Below are 20,254 nucleotides of genomic sequence, written 5' to 3' on the forward strand. Positions count from 1 at the left end.
AATTGAAAAAAAAAAATTAAAAAAATTTTTTTGAAATTTTTTCTCTTGAAAAGTTTAAGAAAACAATTACCGCCGGCATTAGCGTTATCCAAAGCGTACCACGTGGAGGTCGCGCGGTCGGATTTACGCGTGTGTGTGTGTGTAAGGTATTTCAGGAGAATTGAGACCCGGTGGCTCGTCAGTTCCACCGTATTTAATGACTCCAAACTCATTCTCTGAAGGTTTTTGTTGGTTCAATACCGGGTATTACCACCCCTGTTTTCAATAACGGCTCTCAAACGTTCAGCCATGTTTATGCAGACGGTAATTTGAGGCTGCGGAATGGTATTCCAAATGTGCTGAAGCGCGCGCTCCAAAGCAGCTAAGTTCTGCAAATTTGGATACTCTCTGCGCAACCGACGGCCCATTATGTCCCAAACGTGCGCTATGGGGTTGAGATCTGGATTCATTGCTGGGTGTCGCAACAATGTGATGTCATGCCGCTCAAAGAAGTGCCGGGTAATGTTGGCTGTGTGTGGACGTGCATTATCTTGCATCAATATGAACGACCTCAGATGTTGTCGTCTGCGCAGAACAATGGGCCTTAAAATTTGGTCGATGTCACGTCTAGCTGTCAAATTTTCGCGTACAATTACCAAAGGTGTTCTCCAATTTCGTGAAACGCCGCCCCACACCATAACTGATCCACCGCCGTAGGCAACGACTAGACGGACAAAGTTCTGGCGAAAACGTTCTCCACGAAGGCAACGATCGACGTCCTCTCGTTTGGCGCCGTCGTGGAGAACGTTTTCGCCAGAACTTTGTCCGTCTAGTCGTTGCCTACGGCGGTGGATCAGTTATGGTGTGGGGCGGCGTTTCACGAAATTGGAGAACACCTTTGGTAATTGTACGCGAAAATTTGACAGCTAGACGTGACATCGACCAAATTTTAAGGCCCATTGTTCTGCGCAGACGACAACATCTGAGGTCGTTCATATTGATGCAAGATAATGCACGTCCACACACAGCCAACATTACCCGGCACTTCTTTGAGCGGCATGACATCACATTGTTGCGACACCCAGCAATGAATCCAGATCTCAACCCCATAGCGCACGTTTGGGACATAATGGGCCGTCGGTTGCGCAGAGAGTATCCAAATTTGCAGAACTTAGCTGCTTTGGAGCGCGCGCTTCAGCACATTTGGAATACCATTCCGCAGCCTCAAATTACCGTCTGCATAAACATGGCTGAACGTTTGAGAGCCGTTATTGAAAACAGGGGTGGTAATACCCGGTATTGAACCAACAAAAACCTTCAGAGAATGAGTTTGGAGTCATTAAATACGGTGGAACTGACGAGCCACCGGGTCTCAATTCTCCTGAAATACCTTACACACACACACACGCGTAAATCCGACCGCGCGACCTCCACGTGGTACGCTTTGGATAACGCTAATGCCGGCGGTAATTGTTTTCTTAAACTTTTCAAGAGAAAAAATTTCAAAAAAAATTTTTTTTTTTTTTTTTTTTCAATTTAAGCACTTTCTGGAACAAAAATGTGGAAAAAGCTCGAAAAAACCATTTTTTTTCTCATTTTTAAAAATTATGAGCTTTTCAGAGCAAAAACGTGATCCTTTAATTTTTTCAAAAATTCGATCAAGTGAAACAAAAAAACGGCTGGCTGGATTAATTTGATTCTTTGTAGGGTTTTTGTGGACATATTGAACTGTAAAAGGCACACTTAACATTAGTGGTTTCCTCAATATTTTCGATCCAGCGCTTGATTTTCCAAAACCACTAAAAGCCTTTTTTTTTGTTGCATTTTCAAACTCATGTGACGGAAAGAAAAAATTGTTTTTCGAAAAACAATGGACAGTCGTTAAGGGAAATTCATTCAAGTTCTTGAAACCCACCTTTAACTTTCTGTGCGATCATTGTTGCTGAGATATCGATAATCAAAGACAAAAAGATCCTTTTCCATTTGAAGACCGATATCTCAGCGAGGAGTGGACGTATCAGGGTGTTTAAAAAAGAAATTAAAGCTAAATGAACAAAGTATCCGATCCTTATGGTGGTTAAGCTAAAAAAAATTTTTTCCACGCCCGTAGACCAAAAAAAAAAACTAAAAAAATTTTGAGAATTTTTTTGTTGCTGGTTTTTCTACGATTACTCAGAAACCGCGGAGGCTACAAAATTTTGAAGTTCTAATCGAAAAACTAGACACTTGGAGCTAAAATTTCCTTTTTTTTTATTTCCTGTACGACCATTTCTCTTAAAGTTACGGCTTGTTGAAAACTACCGAAAAATTTGGAATTTTTTTTTGATCCCTTAATTTTTTCCAGTAGTGTAGCTTCAGTAGTTTTGCTGTCAACTTTAGTCAAAAGAACCCTATTTTGCTTATATATATATATATATATATATATATATATATATATATATATATGTAAAAAAAAATTTTTTTCGTTTTTTGATTTTTATTTTTTAAAATTATATTAGTCGATGATCTAAGGGGATATGCTCCTACCCTGTTAATAGCGAATCCTTGAATACCGAACAAGTTGCTCAACCTGGCTTACCGATTGTTCTGCCGACTAATGCCAATCTCTGTGGTTGGCTTGTTGTGGTTTAATGTATATAGAATAAACGAAAGTAAAATTTAGTATAGACCGGATAGCTCAAATGGTAAAGTAGCCGACATGTCATCGGAAGGTTTTGGGTTCGAATCCCAGTCCGAGCTATTTGAATTTTTTCTCGCATATTCTATACACTCACATTAAGAAGTTCCTCTCCCTAATCCTTTCTCAAACCTTTCCCACCAAAATATCCGTGAATGTTGGAACGCTTCACGTAATAATTATCCGTAACTCCTATTCTTTCCCGCTTCACAGAATTATTTTCGAATTTGAAAAATGTATCTTCTGTGATTCATGCAGAAGGATATCAATTTTTTAATGGTATTTGCTGTGTGTTGGGCATAAAATAGTTAGCATGCAATCTAATTATGTTATTGATGACTACAGTTGGTTTATGTTGTTAATCTGTTTAACCTACTTTTTTACTGACTGTAGTTCATATCCCTGGGAACATGAGTAGGTAAGGAAGATTAAGAACATTGTATTAAAATTAATATGGTATTAAAATTAAGATAGAGCTGAAATTATCATGTAATTATAATGTACATCACGAATGATGTAATTATCATCAACGGTAGCTAAAAAATTATTCTGCATTGCCGGCATACAAAAACTACAGTCGGTACATGAGTAGATAAAGGAGATTGAGAATATGGTAATAAGATTAAGATAAGGCTAAAATTATTGTTTAATGATGTAGTTGTTATCAATGTTAGATAAAAAGTACCCTGCATTACCAACACCAATTATCATTGAATTGGGTACTTATTATCAACGGTAGAAAAAAATCCCACATTACTGACAGATATAGACTACAATCGGTTAATCAGTAGGTAAAACAGATTTACATAATAATCCGCATAAATTGACATCAGTCGGCACAGCAGTAGATAGGGTACATCGCGCAACTCGCTCGGTATTGCAGGATGCGAAATTTTCGGCCGTCATCTCCCCTTAGATTATCTACTAACATCATATATCAATTTTGAAACTAAACAATTAAGATTAAAAAATTTACATAAATTTTTCAAACATAAAAAAGGTAGTGTAAACATGAACAAATGACTATAGCTGTTTTTAGAATAGAGATTATGTTAAATCATGTTCCTCTTTTATGAGCTAGAAAACAAATGAACCAAGGATAAATGCCTGTCTTTTGTTTTATGGGAGCAGATAAATTAATAAACAAACAAATTGAGAGAACATGGCAAAGGGCTTATCGAATTTGAAAAATATATAGCCTATAACCATCTACGATTAATTCCGCGCCGAATGGTTGTGGTTTCATGCTGATCGGCCCAGTAGTTTTCGAGTTTACCTCGGACAAAGAAAACAAACGTTGCTTACATATGTGTGTATATATATATATAGATTATTACGTTTAAGATTATGATATCTATTTTTTAGGGAAAAAATTCAGAAAACGCTTGGATTTGTATAATAAATAGAAAGTTTTTGACCAAACTAAAATTTAATATAGCTGAAACAAGCTCCATAATTATGGTACTTTATATTTTTACTCGAAAAAGATTAAAATATCCAAAAAATTTTATTATTAATGTATGAAATACTTCAGCTTACTAAAATTTCTGTCTAAATCGCTTGATTCAGGGGAAAAAAGAAAAATGGAAAAATTACATTGTACAATGTCAACGTCCCATGCAGGAAACCCCCAGAATTGACAAAGAGGCCAGGCTTGGGCCAATACTGGGCAACCTAGCTTCGGCGTACCTGTATTGGTCTCGGCCATGCCAATGATTACCCAGCCTTGGACCAAGATTGGCTAACCTAGCCTTGGCCATTTATTGGTGACCGAAGTGTCGGCCAAGACTGGTTAACCCAGCCTCAGCGATGCCAATGATTATCCAAGCTTGCGTAAAGACTGGCTAACACCGAGCTTTGGCTATTCATTGGCGACTCAAGCTTGTGCCAAGACTCGGCAACCAAGCCTTAGCCGACTCAATGGTAACACGAGCCTGGGCTAAAATTGGATCCCCCAGCCACGGCTATTCAATAGCGGCCCAGACTTGGGCCAGGACTGGGTAACCTAGCTTTGGCCACTCAATGGAAAATCCAAAGTTAATTAATCATCAAGTAATTGAATTTGGAACAAAAAGTATTCATTGCTAAATGAATATTTGATAGCAAATGTTAAAATTGAAAGTTTATTTTTTAAATAAAACAATTATATATCGTCAAAATTGACATAGTCTTAAATAAAATTCCAATATAATAATTTACAGTTGAATTTTGAATATTGATAATTTTAAACATTAAAATTTATAATAAGATATTCAAAATATATAGAACGATTTATAAATTTTAAGTTAATATAAGAACTTGACTTTTTCTTTTTTCTTTAAATAATAAACATTTGTAAGAAATAGATCATTTCTATCAAGACACAATGTTAAACAACATAAATCATATAAATAATAAACTGTCACACTCCGTCACCATATAGATTCAACTTATAAGAATGATGAGATGTGCGTTAACCTATTGTAACAGTTTTTCTTGCTGCACAGTTGGCCTCTAATTAATTGATTAATAAAGTAAAAAAATGAACAGTAACCAAATTAAATAAAAGAGCGCCACCAGGTTTATTATCACGGTTCCTGGAACCGGTCCAGAGCAAAGAGCTTATCTTAGGGTTAATGAGAGTAGATAAAGGTGCTGTTAAAACAAATAAATAATCAATTAACAACGGATCCAAATTTATTAACAATAAAAATAATACTCTTAACTTCAGACTACATAAATTACTGAATACATCATTGTATTCATAATTGTTTTATATGGATATTGTTGACATGTGAATGATGGTTTGTTGTTGATTTACAGACGCCTGATGAAGTTGAGATTATCAACGAAACGTTGCAGAATTTGATATAATTTAGACATCAAATAAATTACGGATCTTAAATAACCTGAGCATTTATTTATTTATTGGCTGAGATCTGAATATTACCTTCATTATAGAAATTAACGAATACCGAAGAGGATTTTAGTTCAGCGAACCAAACAAAAATTTTAAAAAACCAAAAAACACTTTTTTTATAGATAACTGAAATAAAAAATAGAAAATAAATTTTAATAAATATAAATTAATAATAGTGTAAATAAGAAAAAATTGTATTTGATTTTAAAAAAAGCATGGGGTTAATAGTATAAATAGTTACTACAAAAAACAGTTTCGGTGTAAACCTTCGCACCAGGTACACGTCTAACTATTGTTACAAACTATGATAATTCGATTTTTGCAAAAACTATTAAATCGAAAAAAAAAAAAACCAAGTACAAAAAATTTTTTAGATTGAAAAAACGCTAAAGACAGTAAATATTAAAGAAAAAATTTAATGTACTTGGTGTGTATCATTCGAATACTTTCATTATCTACAGTTTTTCAAATTGATACTAGTAGTGTGAATTATAATGTTTTTAGTTCTTAAGTATTGAGAAGTTATCAAAACAAATTGATTCGGTTATATTTGGGATTTAAAAATGAAGAAAATTAGTTTTTTTTTTAATCTTTACGACCATTTATTGCTGAGTTACTAATTATTGAAGCACAAAAAACAAGATAAGGCAAAATTTCGGCCGCATGCGGACAAACAAAACGCTGTAACTTGAGAGAAAATATTTATGTTTTTAAAAAGTTTGCTAGATATCGGAAAATAACAATTTTGTAGAAAAGTTCTCTAGATATCTATTTAAAATTGTTTTTTTTTTCCGAATCTATAAAACCTTTTTTTAATAACTAAGTTATTGTAAGAAAAACTTTGATTTCTTCAGCTAAAAAATGAAATTGTTGAAAACTTCCAATAGATTAATTTCTTTTAACAAAAATGTTCATATTTTTCAAAAAAAATTTTTCTTTGCCCTCCGGGCGGAAAGTGGCAACTTTCGTCCCGCGGCGCTAAACAAAGTTGCCACTTTCCGCCTTCGTCGGACAAAAAAATAGTATACAGCCCTTAGGAAGTAAAAAAGAAAACCTCAGTTCACATGTTTGTTGATCTCGGCTTCGCCTCGGCCAATAATTACATGTGATCTGAGGCTTTTCTTATTTTCCTTCCCAAGGGGTGTAATATACTATTCTATCAGTGTATTCATGGTATCACATTTACAATGTATAGCATGTTTTTTAGTAACTGCTAACAAAATTGTGAAGATAAATGACTAAAGAATTATTACTACTGTGTTATTTGTATTTGAATTCAATAAAACGAATGGTTTGTGTCTTGTAGTTGGAACCTTTAAGGGTCATTTCATTTTAACCATTCCGTTAATCAATCTTGGATGCAGTCACTTGAAAAAAAGGGTTAAGATAAGTAGCTAAGAAATACTCGACATCTCTAAAAGAGTATTTTGATTAAATTTTTTATTGCTTCTATGTTAAGATGAGGGTTGATTTAACGACCAACCGTTTATTTTTCTTCTATTTCCCATCTTTTAGTTTTTTTTTTTTTTTTTTTTTTTAATTAAAAATAGTCATTTTTAATTTATTTAGTTCGAAGCTAAATAATATGGAATGATAAGTATTATTCCTTAGTGATAAATAAGACTAAGGATTTAATGAAAAATACCTTCCAATGAAAATCATGTTTATAAATTAGCACAAAAAGAACAAATGCTACTGACAAATTTCTAGAAAATTATGTGATGTAAATTGTATGTTCATAAAACTTAATGGTTCGAAATGCAAAAATAGTAATCAAATAATTTTTTATAGTGTATATTCACTTAACATATGTCATCTTCTGAAGTATACTCTAAACTCCAAGTTTATTTCCATCCCTCCTGGACCGAAAGAGAGGCCGTCCTCAGTAGGCGGTCATGACGCTGAGAGGTGATACTCATTTTTCTCGTTCTTCCATTCCAGCCACGTGAACACTTCGAAACTAGAAGCTCCGCCTTCTACTGGTTCTTGCCACGATGTTGACAGATAGAGTATCAACCTCTCAACCCTACTCTTGAATTTTCTTCCAATATTCTCTGGAGACCAGCCTTCCGTTATAGTCCCCACTTTTGTCTATTGCCCTTCCAGACTTCTACCCGAAAATCTAAAGATCATACGAGGCTTGTGTTTTGCCATCCATTTCAGTCATCTCGGACTGTTGTTGCATCCGTCGTGATGAAACCGTTTCGAATATCTAGGTGATGGTGAAAAAGTTATAAATAAGCAAAAAATTTTGTGGATATTGACCTAGACAGTGAGTTGAATCAGTAAAAAAAAGTGTTATTTGAAATAGCACATAGTGTTTCTACAATTTATAGAAAGTGAGGGAAGTGTAAAATTCGTTTTTAGGATTACGTTGAAAATTTATGAATACCTTGTGATAGTGAAGTGATTGATGCACAGAGGTAGTGGGATTGGTGGTGGCGGTGGTCCAGGGACCACCGCCGGACGTGGCCTTGAGCTTGAGCATCCACCGACTATTCCAACGGCTCCCACGAGTTTTCATTGGGGTGCTATGATCGCAGGACACCACGCGGTGGCAGCCGCTAGCATGATGCAACCGTCTTTAAGTGGTACAGTTGACTATAGTCTTGCTACAACCCATAGTACTGCTCATGCTACTATTCCTATGGATTTACATATGTCTCAGGGATTCCCTTGTTACAGGTTAGTCCGATTCAATTTTCGTAAAATTATCTTCAATCGAATTAGTGAAACATTATCAATAAAAAGCAAAAAAATATGATTCTAATTAAAACTGATGTTATAGATTTTACAAAAAACTGACTAATTTTGACTCATTTAACTAATTCAATTCAAGAGTAGACTCTCGAAAAATTTACATAGTTAAAAATTCTATCTATTAGAAAATAAATCCATGATTAAACTGAACAAGAACAAGAATGATTATGATTACTATACTGTACTGTCACTAAAAGATAGAGAAAAAAGTAGATATTTATTAATTAAAAAAAAAATGAAAATTGAAAGAATTCAAATAGAAGTGTGAGTTGACCAGTTCTATATTCAGCAATTTGAGATTATCTAGAAACTACCTAAAAAACTCTGTAAACATAAGATATAGAAAAAAACATATTATAATTCATAGCTCGAACAGGTTATTAGCATTCCGCTATCAATTATACACAAGTCGCGTGCTGTACGTCTTCTCTCTGAGGCACGCGAGTCCACAATCTTTTTTTTTTATTCAGTAGTCCCGTTCTCTTTCTGATCAATCTCTCATTCGCCGTCATCCATCTCTCTTTTCTGTATGGATGGATCATTGGTTTCATCAAAATCTCTGCAGGCAACTTTTTCATCAAAGTGAATGATAATTACATTTTAAACCTATTCTGATGTATTCGATGAAAACACGCTACCAAAACAAATTTTTTTGATTGGTCGTTTAGGATATTACTAATTATTTACATTTGTATAGTTACTATGCATCAGAAGTTTTCCTCATTTAACTATCAGTAATAATTTGGATCAAAATACATACGTCAATTGCCACACCCTAAGTGATGTGTTGCACGTAAACAACAACCTATTGAGGACCACTTGTTGCCGCCCTACAATTCTAAGGCTCCTCGTTATTTATTCTCTTAGTCGGAAAAAATTTCTCTAGCAAACCTGGAATCGTTGTTTTACCGAATTCTTTATTAACGACGAAAAAAAATACGAAAAAGGGAATTTAATGTAAGTAAATGCAACAAAATTGAATCAAGTAATTTACATCCAGAAGGTGTTTAATTATTAATTATTATATATTCAATTATGAATGTATTAGTAAGATAAGAATGATGAAAATATCGATTCGAGAAAAGCCATTATTGTTTATTTAATCATAATACTATAAAGATGATAATTGCACTCTTTTCAGACGAGCTATCGTAGATGCATCATTATCGACTTATAGTTTCTTATTGATCTATTCATATTCAATATATTAGTGATAGTTTAATTATTAAAAAGAAAATTAGTAAAACGATTGACCACCCTATAGGCCAACCCTGCAACTTCCCGCTAATTTTGAATGGAATTTCAAACTTCAAATTTCACCTGTTACGACGATTTTGAGCTCTTAGAGCTCAAAAACATGAGTTAACAGCTATTTTAAGATTTTCAAGCTTCAAAATAGGATTATTATACGTTTTGAGCTCTTCGAGCTTAAAAGTCTAGTTTGCATTTAATAAAACACTTTTTTTTTAAATATTTCATCTGCAATTACTTTTGGACAAATCATTTGATTTTAAAATACTTGGTGGCATTTAGCATGGTTAAGAGAGCGTGATCAAAATTCTTAGAAAGAATTTCGATCTGACAGAAAATTGAAATATTATATAAAAAAATCATATTTTGTTGATTTTTTAAAAATTAGATATATCTTAAAAAATCAACCAATTTTGATGCAGTTAGCGGCAGTCGACGCAATCTTTAAGCTTAATAAAAGCTTAATAAAAGCTAATAAAAACAAGCGTGTCGAAGTAATTCTAAAAAAAAGGCCATTCGGCAGCCGAAATGGAAGTAGATTTCATGAAAATGAATGTAAAAATCTAAAGTTTTGGATGACGTTTGGTAAAACGAGTGCAACAGCAAATTTCATATTTGGTATAGCGGAATAGGATCTACTTTTGAGATAAAACATATAGTATGGTACTCAAATTGAAGCTTATTTAAAGAACTTTTAGATGCATTTTACAGAATTTCAATAAGTTATCCCATTCAAAAGTTATTCGAGTAAGAAAGTAAAAAAATGTAAATTTTTATAATTTTGAAAATTTTATAATCCTAGCATTTCTGAATAATTTTAAGTCTACACATATGAAATGGTACTCAAATTAAAGCTTATTTGAAGAGCTTTCAGATGCAATTAACAGAATTTCGACAAGTTATTCCATTCAAGAGTTATTCGAGCAAGAAAGTGAAGAAATATAAATTTTTATGATTTTGAAAATTTCAAAATCTTGGCATTTCTAAATTACTTGACCGATTAAGCTCATCTACGAACTTGACTTCGGTATCTATCTGTAGAATAATTATGTTGAGTTTGGTAAAGATCCGACGTAAATTGGCGACGCTATCGTCGTGACAAGCCGCGTTATATCTGATATATATATATATATATATATATATATATATATATATATATATATATATATATATATATATATATATATATATATATAAACTTTTGAACCATATGCATTTTCCGACTCAGCTCGACAAGTATAGTCGAAATATAGCAAAATTTTTCAAAAGTTCCGTCATGAGGGCCAATGCAATAGTTAGATTTCTATGAAATCTACTAAAAAACCATTTCTTGAGAATTCCAAATGAGTAGTGAGTTTATGCCAGTAATATTCATAAATGAATAAAAAATGACCACCCGTGAAAAAAGACTGATCAGACCTGATATGGATCATTAATATCAGGCCTGATATGGAAATTGGCCATACCAGACCTGATATGGTCTGATCAGGGCTGATATGGCCATATCAAGATGTAGACAAACCTGCAGTATGTATAAAATTTATCACTTCTGATTGTATTTTGTTGTTTAGAAAATATTAATGGCACTAATTCATAGTTAATACGAAATTTCTTTTAGTTATTTGTACAACTTTATTCAAAAACAGATACACTCTGCAATAGAGTACAAAAATCCTACTCTTTTTGGAACTTAACACTTCAAAGTTAAGTATCTGGAAAAGGAACAATTCCGCGGCCATGCGCCATCTATCGAAAACTTTTAATACTAGTTTTGATAGTGCGGAACATGGGATCGCTCTATGGTGATGTCTTTGAAATTAACCAATATATTGTCAGATTTATAAATATTTCATTGATTATGGCATTTTTTCCAAAATTTTCGAATAATTTTAATGAAACATGAATAAATAGCTGAAAATTACATTTCATGATAAATATATAAATCATACACAAAAGATTTCTCCATTTGACATAATACTACATGAAAAATAATATTATTAATTTCATATTATAATTAAAAAAATAAAATTTTACTTTTTGTAGATTTTAAACCGGATAAAAAATGGTAACCGTTTTTTTAAGTTTCTTGAAAATATTAAGTAATTCGAGAAATATGTAAAATTTATTTATTTTTACCAAATAAATAAAAACATTTATATTATAAATAAAAAATTTTAAAAATCAATTTTTGAATTGAAAAAAATTTTTTTAAAAAATTGAACAGTACAAAATTAATTAAAGAGTTTTAAGATCAATTAAAAAAATTTTTTTTTAATTTATACATTTTACCATTTTATAATTTATACCGTAAATCTGCCGTAAAATATATATTATATTATATTATATTACGTAAAAGGAATTAAAAATGTAAATTTGCCGATTCTTAGATTCAAAAAATCTATTGACCGTATAACAATAATCCCTCAGATTTGGCTTTATTTGATACTATCAAGTAAGATCTGGCCTGATAAAATCATATCAGAACATATCAAAAAGTTTTAGACGGGCATATCAAATTATATCAGGCAATATCAAGCCATATCAGAATATATCAACACAATCCTGATCGAGCTATGTCAGGCCTGATATGGCCAATTTGCATATCAGGTCAAATCAGGACCTATCACAAATTATACATGGACATATCAGATCATATCAGGCCTGATATGATTATATCAAAAATTTTGGTATGGCCATATCAGGACATATCAAGTCTGATCAGAATATTTTTTCACGGGCATAGGCCAACGATGTTTTTCTTGGGCAACAGAATACTTAGCTTTTAATTGATCCACTACGTCAATACCCACTTTTGCCTGATTATAAAATGTTTATATTTCCCGTTTTAACTTGAATCTAGACCTGATATCAATTTTATCTGAAGAATAATGAGTTGACTGTAAAAAAAAAAACGTTCTTTTTTTCTTGGGGACGTAAGAAACAATCGTGCAGTTATCATTAAATAAGAACTTGCTACTACAAATCTTACGATTTTTACTCTCAATAAATTCTTGAGGCATTGCAACTAGTATCCAAAATTGGTGCACAAAGTCGATTCATGACATCAAAAACAGCATTAGATTTTTGCTAAGGTCCAACAGGCTGTGCACTACAATACACTTTTAAGTTAAGGGTGTAGAATGTCTTGGAGTCAGTCAATGCGTAAATTTTTATGCCATATTTTGCTGGTTTGTTGGCAATATGCTAGCGGAACCTACAACGGCCTCTAAATGATTCTAACATTTCGTCTACGGTTGTATACGCACCAACTGTATAGTTTTTGTTGCATTGTTAGATAAATTGATCAGAAAAATCTTTAATGGGGGCTAAATTAACTGTCTTCTTACGATCATCCCAACTAATCGTATCGTCGAATCTTAGAGCGATTAAAAGAAAGTAAAATCTTTTTAGTTGACCGAGAAAAATCTGGTGCAGAGCCGTTTATGGTCTAAAATTCTTTTAAGTTCACATGTGAAATATCACATAATCGGAGATAATAATGTAATCCGAAAAAAGTTTACATTTCTTTTATATCAGTTGAAAGAACTTCCAAGGGATTTTTATATGATACCCTCGACTTATTGAGTTCAACATTCATGTCACCATGATTTTTGTCACCATATCATGAGAAAAAAATAACTTCTAGCAGTCGACAGCAGTAGTTCCATGCTTAGCATATTTTTCGACACCAGAAATCCTCAAAACGATATTGTATTTAGTAGTCTTCTTGTGTTGTGAAGAAACATTGCTAGTTCACTTAGTACGTATGTCTCTTTCTAAAATGTTTATCTTAGGATTTAGTTCCGGATTATTATTAACTTCCCGCAAAGAAAATTGAAAATTTTCAAAAATCGGGAAGTTATTGGTTTTACCCGGTTTGCAAAAATCGAGTTTTCATCAGATCTCGATGTTTAAAGGTCACAGGAAGCTTTCCTGACTATCCCCACGGGGGTGTCACTTTTTTTTTTTTTTTTAATATAGAAAAGCGAAAAAAATCTTCTAAAGACAACACTATCATGGAAAGATGACGGCAGGTAGTGTGGGATTCTTACCCACTAAAAAAAACTTCTCACTCTTTCCCCGTAGATAGTACGGAGATGACTGAATCGGAACCGCGTTAGCATTACTTGAATCCAGTCACTATGTCTGTATTAATATACGTGTGTGTGTGTGTGTGTGTGTGTGTGTGTGTGTGTGTGTGTGTGTGTGTGTGTGTGTGTGTGTGTGTGTGTGTGTGTGTGTGTGTGTGTGTGTGTGTGTGTGTGTGTGTGTGTGTGTGTGTGTGTGTGTGTGTGTGTGTGTGTGTGTGTGTGTGTGTGTGTGTGTGTGTGTGTGTGTGTGTGTGTGTGTGTGTGCTTGACCGATCAAAATGCGGTTCAGTGTATTGAAGAGTTTTCTATTTTCATTAGATTTCATGTGAATAAAATAACATGTTTTTAAAAATGTTCGAGCTAAAATTTAGATAAAATTGAAATCATCTTAGAATTATTTTTAAATATGTTAGAGAATATTTTCCATAAAAGTGAAATAAGAGATATTAAAATTTTTCAAACATTCATAGTAGTTGAATAAAAATTGGTACTCAGTATTTTAATGCAAAAAATAAAGATAAACTCCTTAATGTATAACTCAGTTATCTGTTGAAAATAAACAATGTTTATTCAGTTAACGTACAAACGAATTGTCTTAATAATATTTCGAATGTTAAAAGGAATCATTCTTTTGTTGAGACAAATTAAACCTGTATCCATAAGAGTCAATGATGTGTTTTATATAGCGCCAACTATTTTTTAAATACACCAAACCATGTATATTTCCGATATAAAAGTAACTACTGCGCAAAATAGTGACCGTGTGTATCTGATTTTTTTTTGTAACGCATAGCATAATAGTTAATTATAAGATTAAATTCTTTAAGTTTCTACATTTAAGTACTTCGTGAAGCGATATCGCGGTATAAATGTTTTCTTCTTTACAAATTCAATTTCTTTAAAAGTTTTCAAAACATTAACACATGTTTTAAAGCTTGGCTTAGCCTCCAAAATCATAAAACCGACCACAAGTATATGACTTTCAAATTTTAATTTGGATAATTTATGCTTAGAATATCAGCATGCTGATTTATAATCGGTATCATACAGTTGTATTATCTTACAACAGATTTTTCAATACCATTGTCATGAGAAACTGAAACTGTGAGAAAGAAAGATTCATTAAGTACACCCGGTATAAGTACAGAAGAGAAAGAGCCTCGAATTCAGAACGGCTTATCGAGAGCATTATTGAATGATGGTCCAGCCGACTACTAATGGGGCCGAATGTGAGGACGTAAAGAACGCAAAAAGTAACTGAAAGAGAGAAAGATGAAACTGTATATATATATACCAATGACAGCGGCGGATCAAGGCCTTCAGAATGCATCAGTTGAACGCGCGACTAATACGAGTTAAGAGACACGAGATACATTCTTCCATGGTTCTGGCTAACTTTAATCAACAACTACTTTAATTTAGTTCTTATTATTTTGCTTTCAAACTGATCTTTATTATATTTGAGAACTAAATTATTTGTTGACTAAATATTTAATAACTATTTGTTGATAAAAATAGATAAGAAGATATTTTTTACAATATCTAACTTCAAAAACTACTGAACCAGTAAACATTAGAATATAAGGATAAAATTAGTATAGGTACATATAGTATGAATATATGAGCTGTTATTAATTCGTTTTCGTTATAATACTATGACTTGGAATATAAGCTCAAATGAAAGTCAATTCTACATCATATTTTTTTTATAAATCAATTCGAATTCATATTCACTGGAATTGAAAAAATCTGAAATCCGTTGAACCTACTGGCTATTCCTGAAACTTGCTGTTATTTTCAAGCTTCGAATGCTTGAAAAAATATCTATTCGAAAATAATTGTATTCTTTGAGCTCAACACTATGGTCCTTTCTGTTTGTCAAGGTTTTTGAGCTCGAAAGTATCACGCTTGTGCACTCTTACCCGTATAAAAAATTTGCAAGATTCTACCGGGATTGCTCCGGATTTTTTCAAAAAACCTCGAAAATTCTTTAACGAATTAATCAACATGTCATTATTTTGCGAATCCATATTACTACTTTACTAATTTTCTATCGATGGTCATGTTTTAAGATTCTATCCGGAGTACCTCTGGAATTCATAACTGAGCCCAAACATGAATCCCTCCGGTTTTTATTACGGAATCACCGGAAAAATTCCGCAACTTTTTACACTGGTAACATTAAAAATCTTAAAGTAACTTTGGAACACTTAGATAGGTATTCTTCTGATAAGTCAATGAATTTGGATATTAATTGTAGTAAATGAATCGATTTTTTAAAGAAAGAACACATTACTAGCTATTGCGAAGGGGTGATAACTGGTAATGTTGACTAGCTTGACTCAAAAAAAAATTGCATAGATCGCCCGAGTCGAAATATCAAGCGTGACTCCAACTTCTCGAGCGTTTCAAGCGTAACTCCAGCGTCTCGAGCGTTACAAACGTAACTCCAACGTCTCGGACGTTGCAAATGTAAATATATAAATATATTGTAACGACCGGGGTCTATTTAAAATGAACGTCACTAGCGCCAACGAATTTTTTGTAATTTTAAGCCGATATTTCAAGGCCAAATATCATAGAAAGTAATTTTTGAAGATTAAAGATCACTGTTTTGTGAGATAAGTGAGTGTTGATGCCGAGTAACGAAGTGCTATAGTTTTAGAGTGAATTGAGCGAATTAATGTTACAGTTGAAATTTTGGAATTTTTAAGAGAAGAGTCAGTTTTTAGAGTCAAGTTTTGAAAAATATTAAGGTCAAGTTATTTAAGGGTTTTATTGAGTTATTTTGAGTTTTAAGTTTTGGGTTTCGAATTTTGAGTTTTGAGTTCTGAATTTTAAGGTTTGGGTTTTTAGGTTGCAGAGGACGCGGGTAATAAGTCAGCGTTACCGTGGAGCGGGACTATAAGTCACCCGGTTTCGTTTGACGTTAGACGCCAGTCTAACCCTTTGAGACTTCCAGGTGGAATGCCTAAGTCTGGTTGATATGCCAGCGCTCCGACGTAGAGGAACATGACGAAAGCATATGGGATCAATTTAAGTTTTCGGTTAAGTTTACGTTTTGGCTAGTTTTGATAATTTCTAGCGAATAAAAAATTATCTACCTTTGTTTATAATGTTACGTTTACGTTTTGAGTTTTTGGTTACGATCCCAGCCGTAGTCAGTTCCTGGAAAGCATCCACCAAAGGAATATCCGTACTCAGAGCCTCAATTGTTTGATTAACGATTAAAATATTTTGGAATTAATTGATTATAGAGATTTTAGTTTGTGAGTGAGCCACGTTTAAGAGTTGAGTTTTAGATTTCATAGAGTTCAGTCGCAACAGTCGTGATTGAGAGTTGCCGCTGGTCAATTCAGGTGATCGGACGTGCGTATCATTTCAGTTCCAGGTTAAGATTTTTAGCCTTTTGCGTTTTATTTTGGGCTCCAGATAAAAATACAGAGTTATGACGTTGTTAAAATAAAATAAAAAGTTACTCAGCGTCGACATTGTTACTATCAGGTATGAGACTGCTTTATTTATTGTAATTTGAGCGTTAATAATTGAGTTCTTGGTCTTGAGACATTAGATAGCCATTCTATAGAATACTTTTGTGTTGTAAATATTTTAGAGTCCGTTGACAGATTTATTTGAGAATATTATTCAAGTTGTTTAGACCTATTTACTTATTTGAGATTATTATGTTAAGATTTATTTATTTATTTGTATTATTTTATAAGAGTAAGTGTCTGTAGCATGACTATAGCGTTACCCTTGCGACTTTCAAATCATTCTGAAATCAGTCTGAAAAAATTCTGGAAACGTTATGGAATCATGATGGTTCCAGAGTGGTTTTGTGCCTATTTTCCAGCATGAAACCAGAGTGAACCCAGACTAAAGCCAGAGTGGAATCAAAGTGAACTCAGAATTAAATTAAAGTGGAACCAGAGTGAACCCAGACTAAAGTCAGAGTGGAATCAAATAAAAAACAACCGTTACGCTCGGGAATCGAATCTGGGACCTGACGCTTGAAAGACTAATTCTTTACCAGTTTACCGATGAGAATTACTTGAATATCAAGGTTTTTAACAACTACAAGTAATGCAAATCGTATACATAATCAATGCGTAATGAACAAAATTTTTTATTTCGTTTGTAAATTATTAATTATCAATATACACTGATAGAAAGATTTATTAACTATTAATAAATTAATTTATTCGAAGACAATTATTTAATTGGTTAAATTTTAATAATTTAAAATTAAAATAATTTAAAATTTAGCTCGATCAAATATTAAAAACAAATACATGTAATGACATATAGTTATATATAAATTATATGTAATTATATGTAGTTATATAAAAATTATATATAATCTTAAAAACGAATGTATGTAGTGACGTACAGTAGTTATATATAAATTATTTGCAATTATATATAGCTTTATATAATTACATATAATCTTAAAAACAAACATATGTAAAGACATATAGTTATATATAAATTATATGAAATTATATATAGATTATATATGGTTCTATAGAATTATATATAATTTTTTTCCCGGGATCAAACGGATCCCTATGTGAATTTCTAGTATTTTCAAAATAAAATCTTTTTAAGTCTCATACAAAAATTCATAACATTTAAAAATTTTTAAATAGGGAACCAATTAATAATGTATAATACTAAATTCACCTGTTGACTTCATAATTTAATATAATAAAGATAAAAATAGACCTTTAACTAATTGAAAGTATTTTCAAATTACAAAATTTGTTATCTCTTATTTTGTAGAATGAAATGATTGTTAATTATGTAGTTGAAAAATGCTATATGATTATCAATTTATTAACCATTTGTCGTCTAACTGTTAATATAATTAGGTAAATTATGAAAACTCAATGCACTACACTCGTGTTAAAGTTATCATAAATATACTAAGGACAAAATTGAGAATTATTCGAATTTACTCTGAAAAGCGCTAAACCCACGTTGAAAACATTTTCAAGACATTCTGAAAACACTCTAGTTTCATTTTGAATTCACTCTGAGATTACTCTGAATTCACTCTGGGATCACTCTGGATTCACTGTGATTTGACTCTGGAAAAAAGGCACAAAACCACTCTGGATCCACACTGGTTTCAATATGATTTCACTCTGACTCTGAATACAGAGTGATTCCAGAGTGAGGTGAAGGTTGCAAGGGTACCTATTGTTAGCTGTACCGTTCCGATAATTTTGTCGTGAGTTATGATCTAGTTTGTTATTTAAGATAAAGTTTTGTTGAATAAATAAGGATTTTGTTGAGCATAAATTTTTGGTGTTGCGAATAAAATCATTGCAATCATAGATCCACTCTCTACTCGAATCACGCCCTCTCTCCACAAACCAGCACACTGAGCAACCCCGAAGTATCTCGTTGTCTTTCCGGTCTTTGGTTCTTTGGTCTATCTTTCGTTAAGTTTTTGTGTTTCCGATAAAGTTTATGTTTTGTTTAGTTTTGATAATTTCTAGCGAATAAAAATGATCTCATTTCGTTTAAGTTCAGGTTACGTTTACGTATTCGTTTAAGTTTTGATTTGAGTTTGGCTAGTTCGATAATTCCTAGCGAATAAAAATTATCTGATTACGTTTCACTGGTTTGGTAATTCCAGTGATTAAAAATTACCTGGCGCCTTATTTTATTGAGACCCGAGACTGAAAATCGGAAAGATACCGAAGTGTAATTCAGAATTTTATTTAGAATTAAGTTCCTGTGCACCTCCCGTGCAAATTTCGATTATAAATTGGCGTCTAACGTCAAGGTCTGACAGCGCGGAACACTGTAACGATCGAACACCTGCATCGACTTTGAAAAATCTGATTATAAATTGGCGCCCAACGTGGGACCGGTATTGAAAATTTCGGTTATGAGTTGAAAATTCGGATTATAAATCAGCGCCCAACGTGGGGCCGGTCAAAATTTCGGTTATAAGTTGAAAATTCGGATTATGATATATATGATTTATTATCCCTGGTTAAAAATATTGATTGAAAAGGATTGAAAATGATGAAATTAGAATACTTTTGAATAATTTCAATTCTTTTTCATGTATATATAGATATACAGTTCACATAGGGTGACTGATTCCCAATACTTTTCAATCAATATTTTTAATCAGGGATTTAGAATTCATGAAATAGAAATAATCATCGAAACAACATTAAGTATCCATAAAATAGATGGTGATTTAAAGATGGTGATTTAAATCACCATCTATCTCAATTCACGTCTGGGATAGCATTACAGGAAAAACTCTTGACTCTCGATCAGATGATCCGAATTCGATCCCCGGTCTAGGCGATGTGATTTTACACTGATTTATTTTTTGTTTTTATATTATCATATACGAGCTTAATACCGATTATTCTGGGTGAATGCGCCTACTTTGTTACATCAGATTCCTATAATGAGACAGTGAATCGACCGTAATGAGCTAGTTTTATGCTAGTTCTATGCGGGTGAATTGATGATCAAATGTCGGTCGTATCACCGTGAGTTCATTTACAGAAAAAGGTATTTCTCGGATCTTCAGTCGGTAAATTAACAGTCAAAATTTTTCAAAAT

General features: G+C 32.6%; 1 protein-coding gene across 2 annotated transcripts in view; it reads left to right on the forward strand.

Annotated features, from left to right (window-relative positions):
* The first annotated feature begins 7,756 nt into the window (after positions 1-7,756).
* The window catches only part of LOC141525304 (uncharacterized), a 159,488-nt gene continuing 146,990 nt past the window's right edge, over positions 7,757-20,254 (forward strand). For both annotated transcript variants that reach the window (XM_074239735.1, XM_074239736.1), the window contains exon 1: positions 7,757-8,240. In XM_074239735.1, coding sequence (XP_074095836.1) covers positions 7,969-8,240 — 272 coding nt within the window. In that variant the 5' untranslated portion in view covers positions 7,757-7,968. The remainder of the gene's footprint in view (positions 8,241-20,254) is intronic.

The sequence above is a fragment of the Cotesia typhae genome, unplaced genomic scaffold, assembly GCF_013202065.1.
Source record: "Cotesia typhae breed Kobodo isofemale line unplaced genomic scaffold, CoteBio_Ctyphae contig_26, whole genome shotgun sequence".
NCBI classification, from domain to species: domain Eukaryota; kingdom Metazoa; phylum Arthropoda; class Insecta; order Hymenoptera; family Braconidae; genus Cotesia; species Cotesia typhae.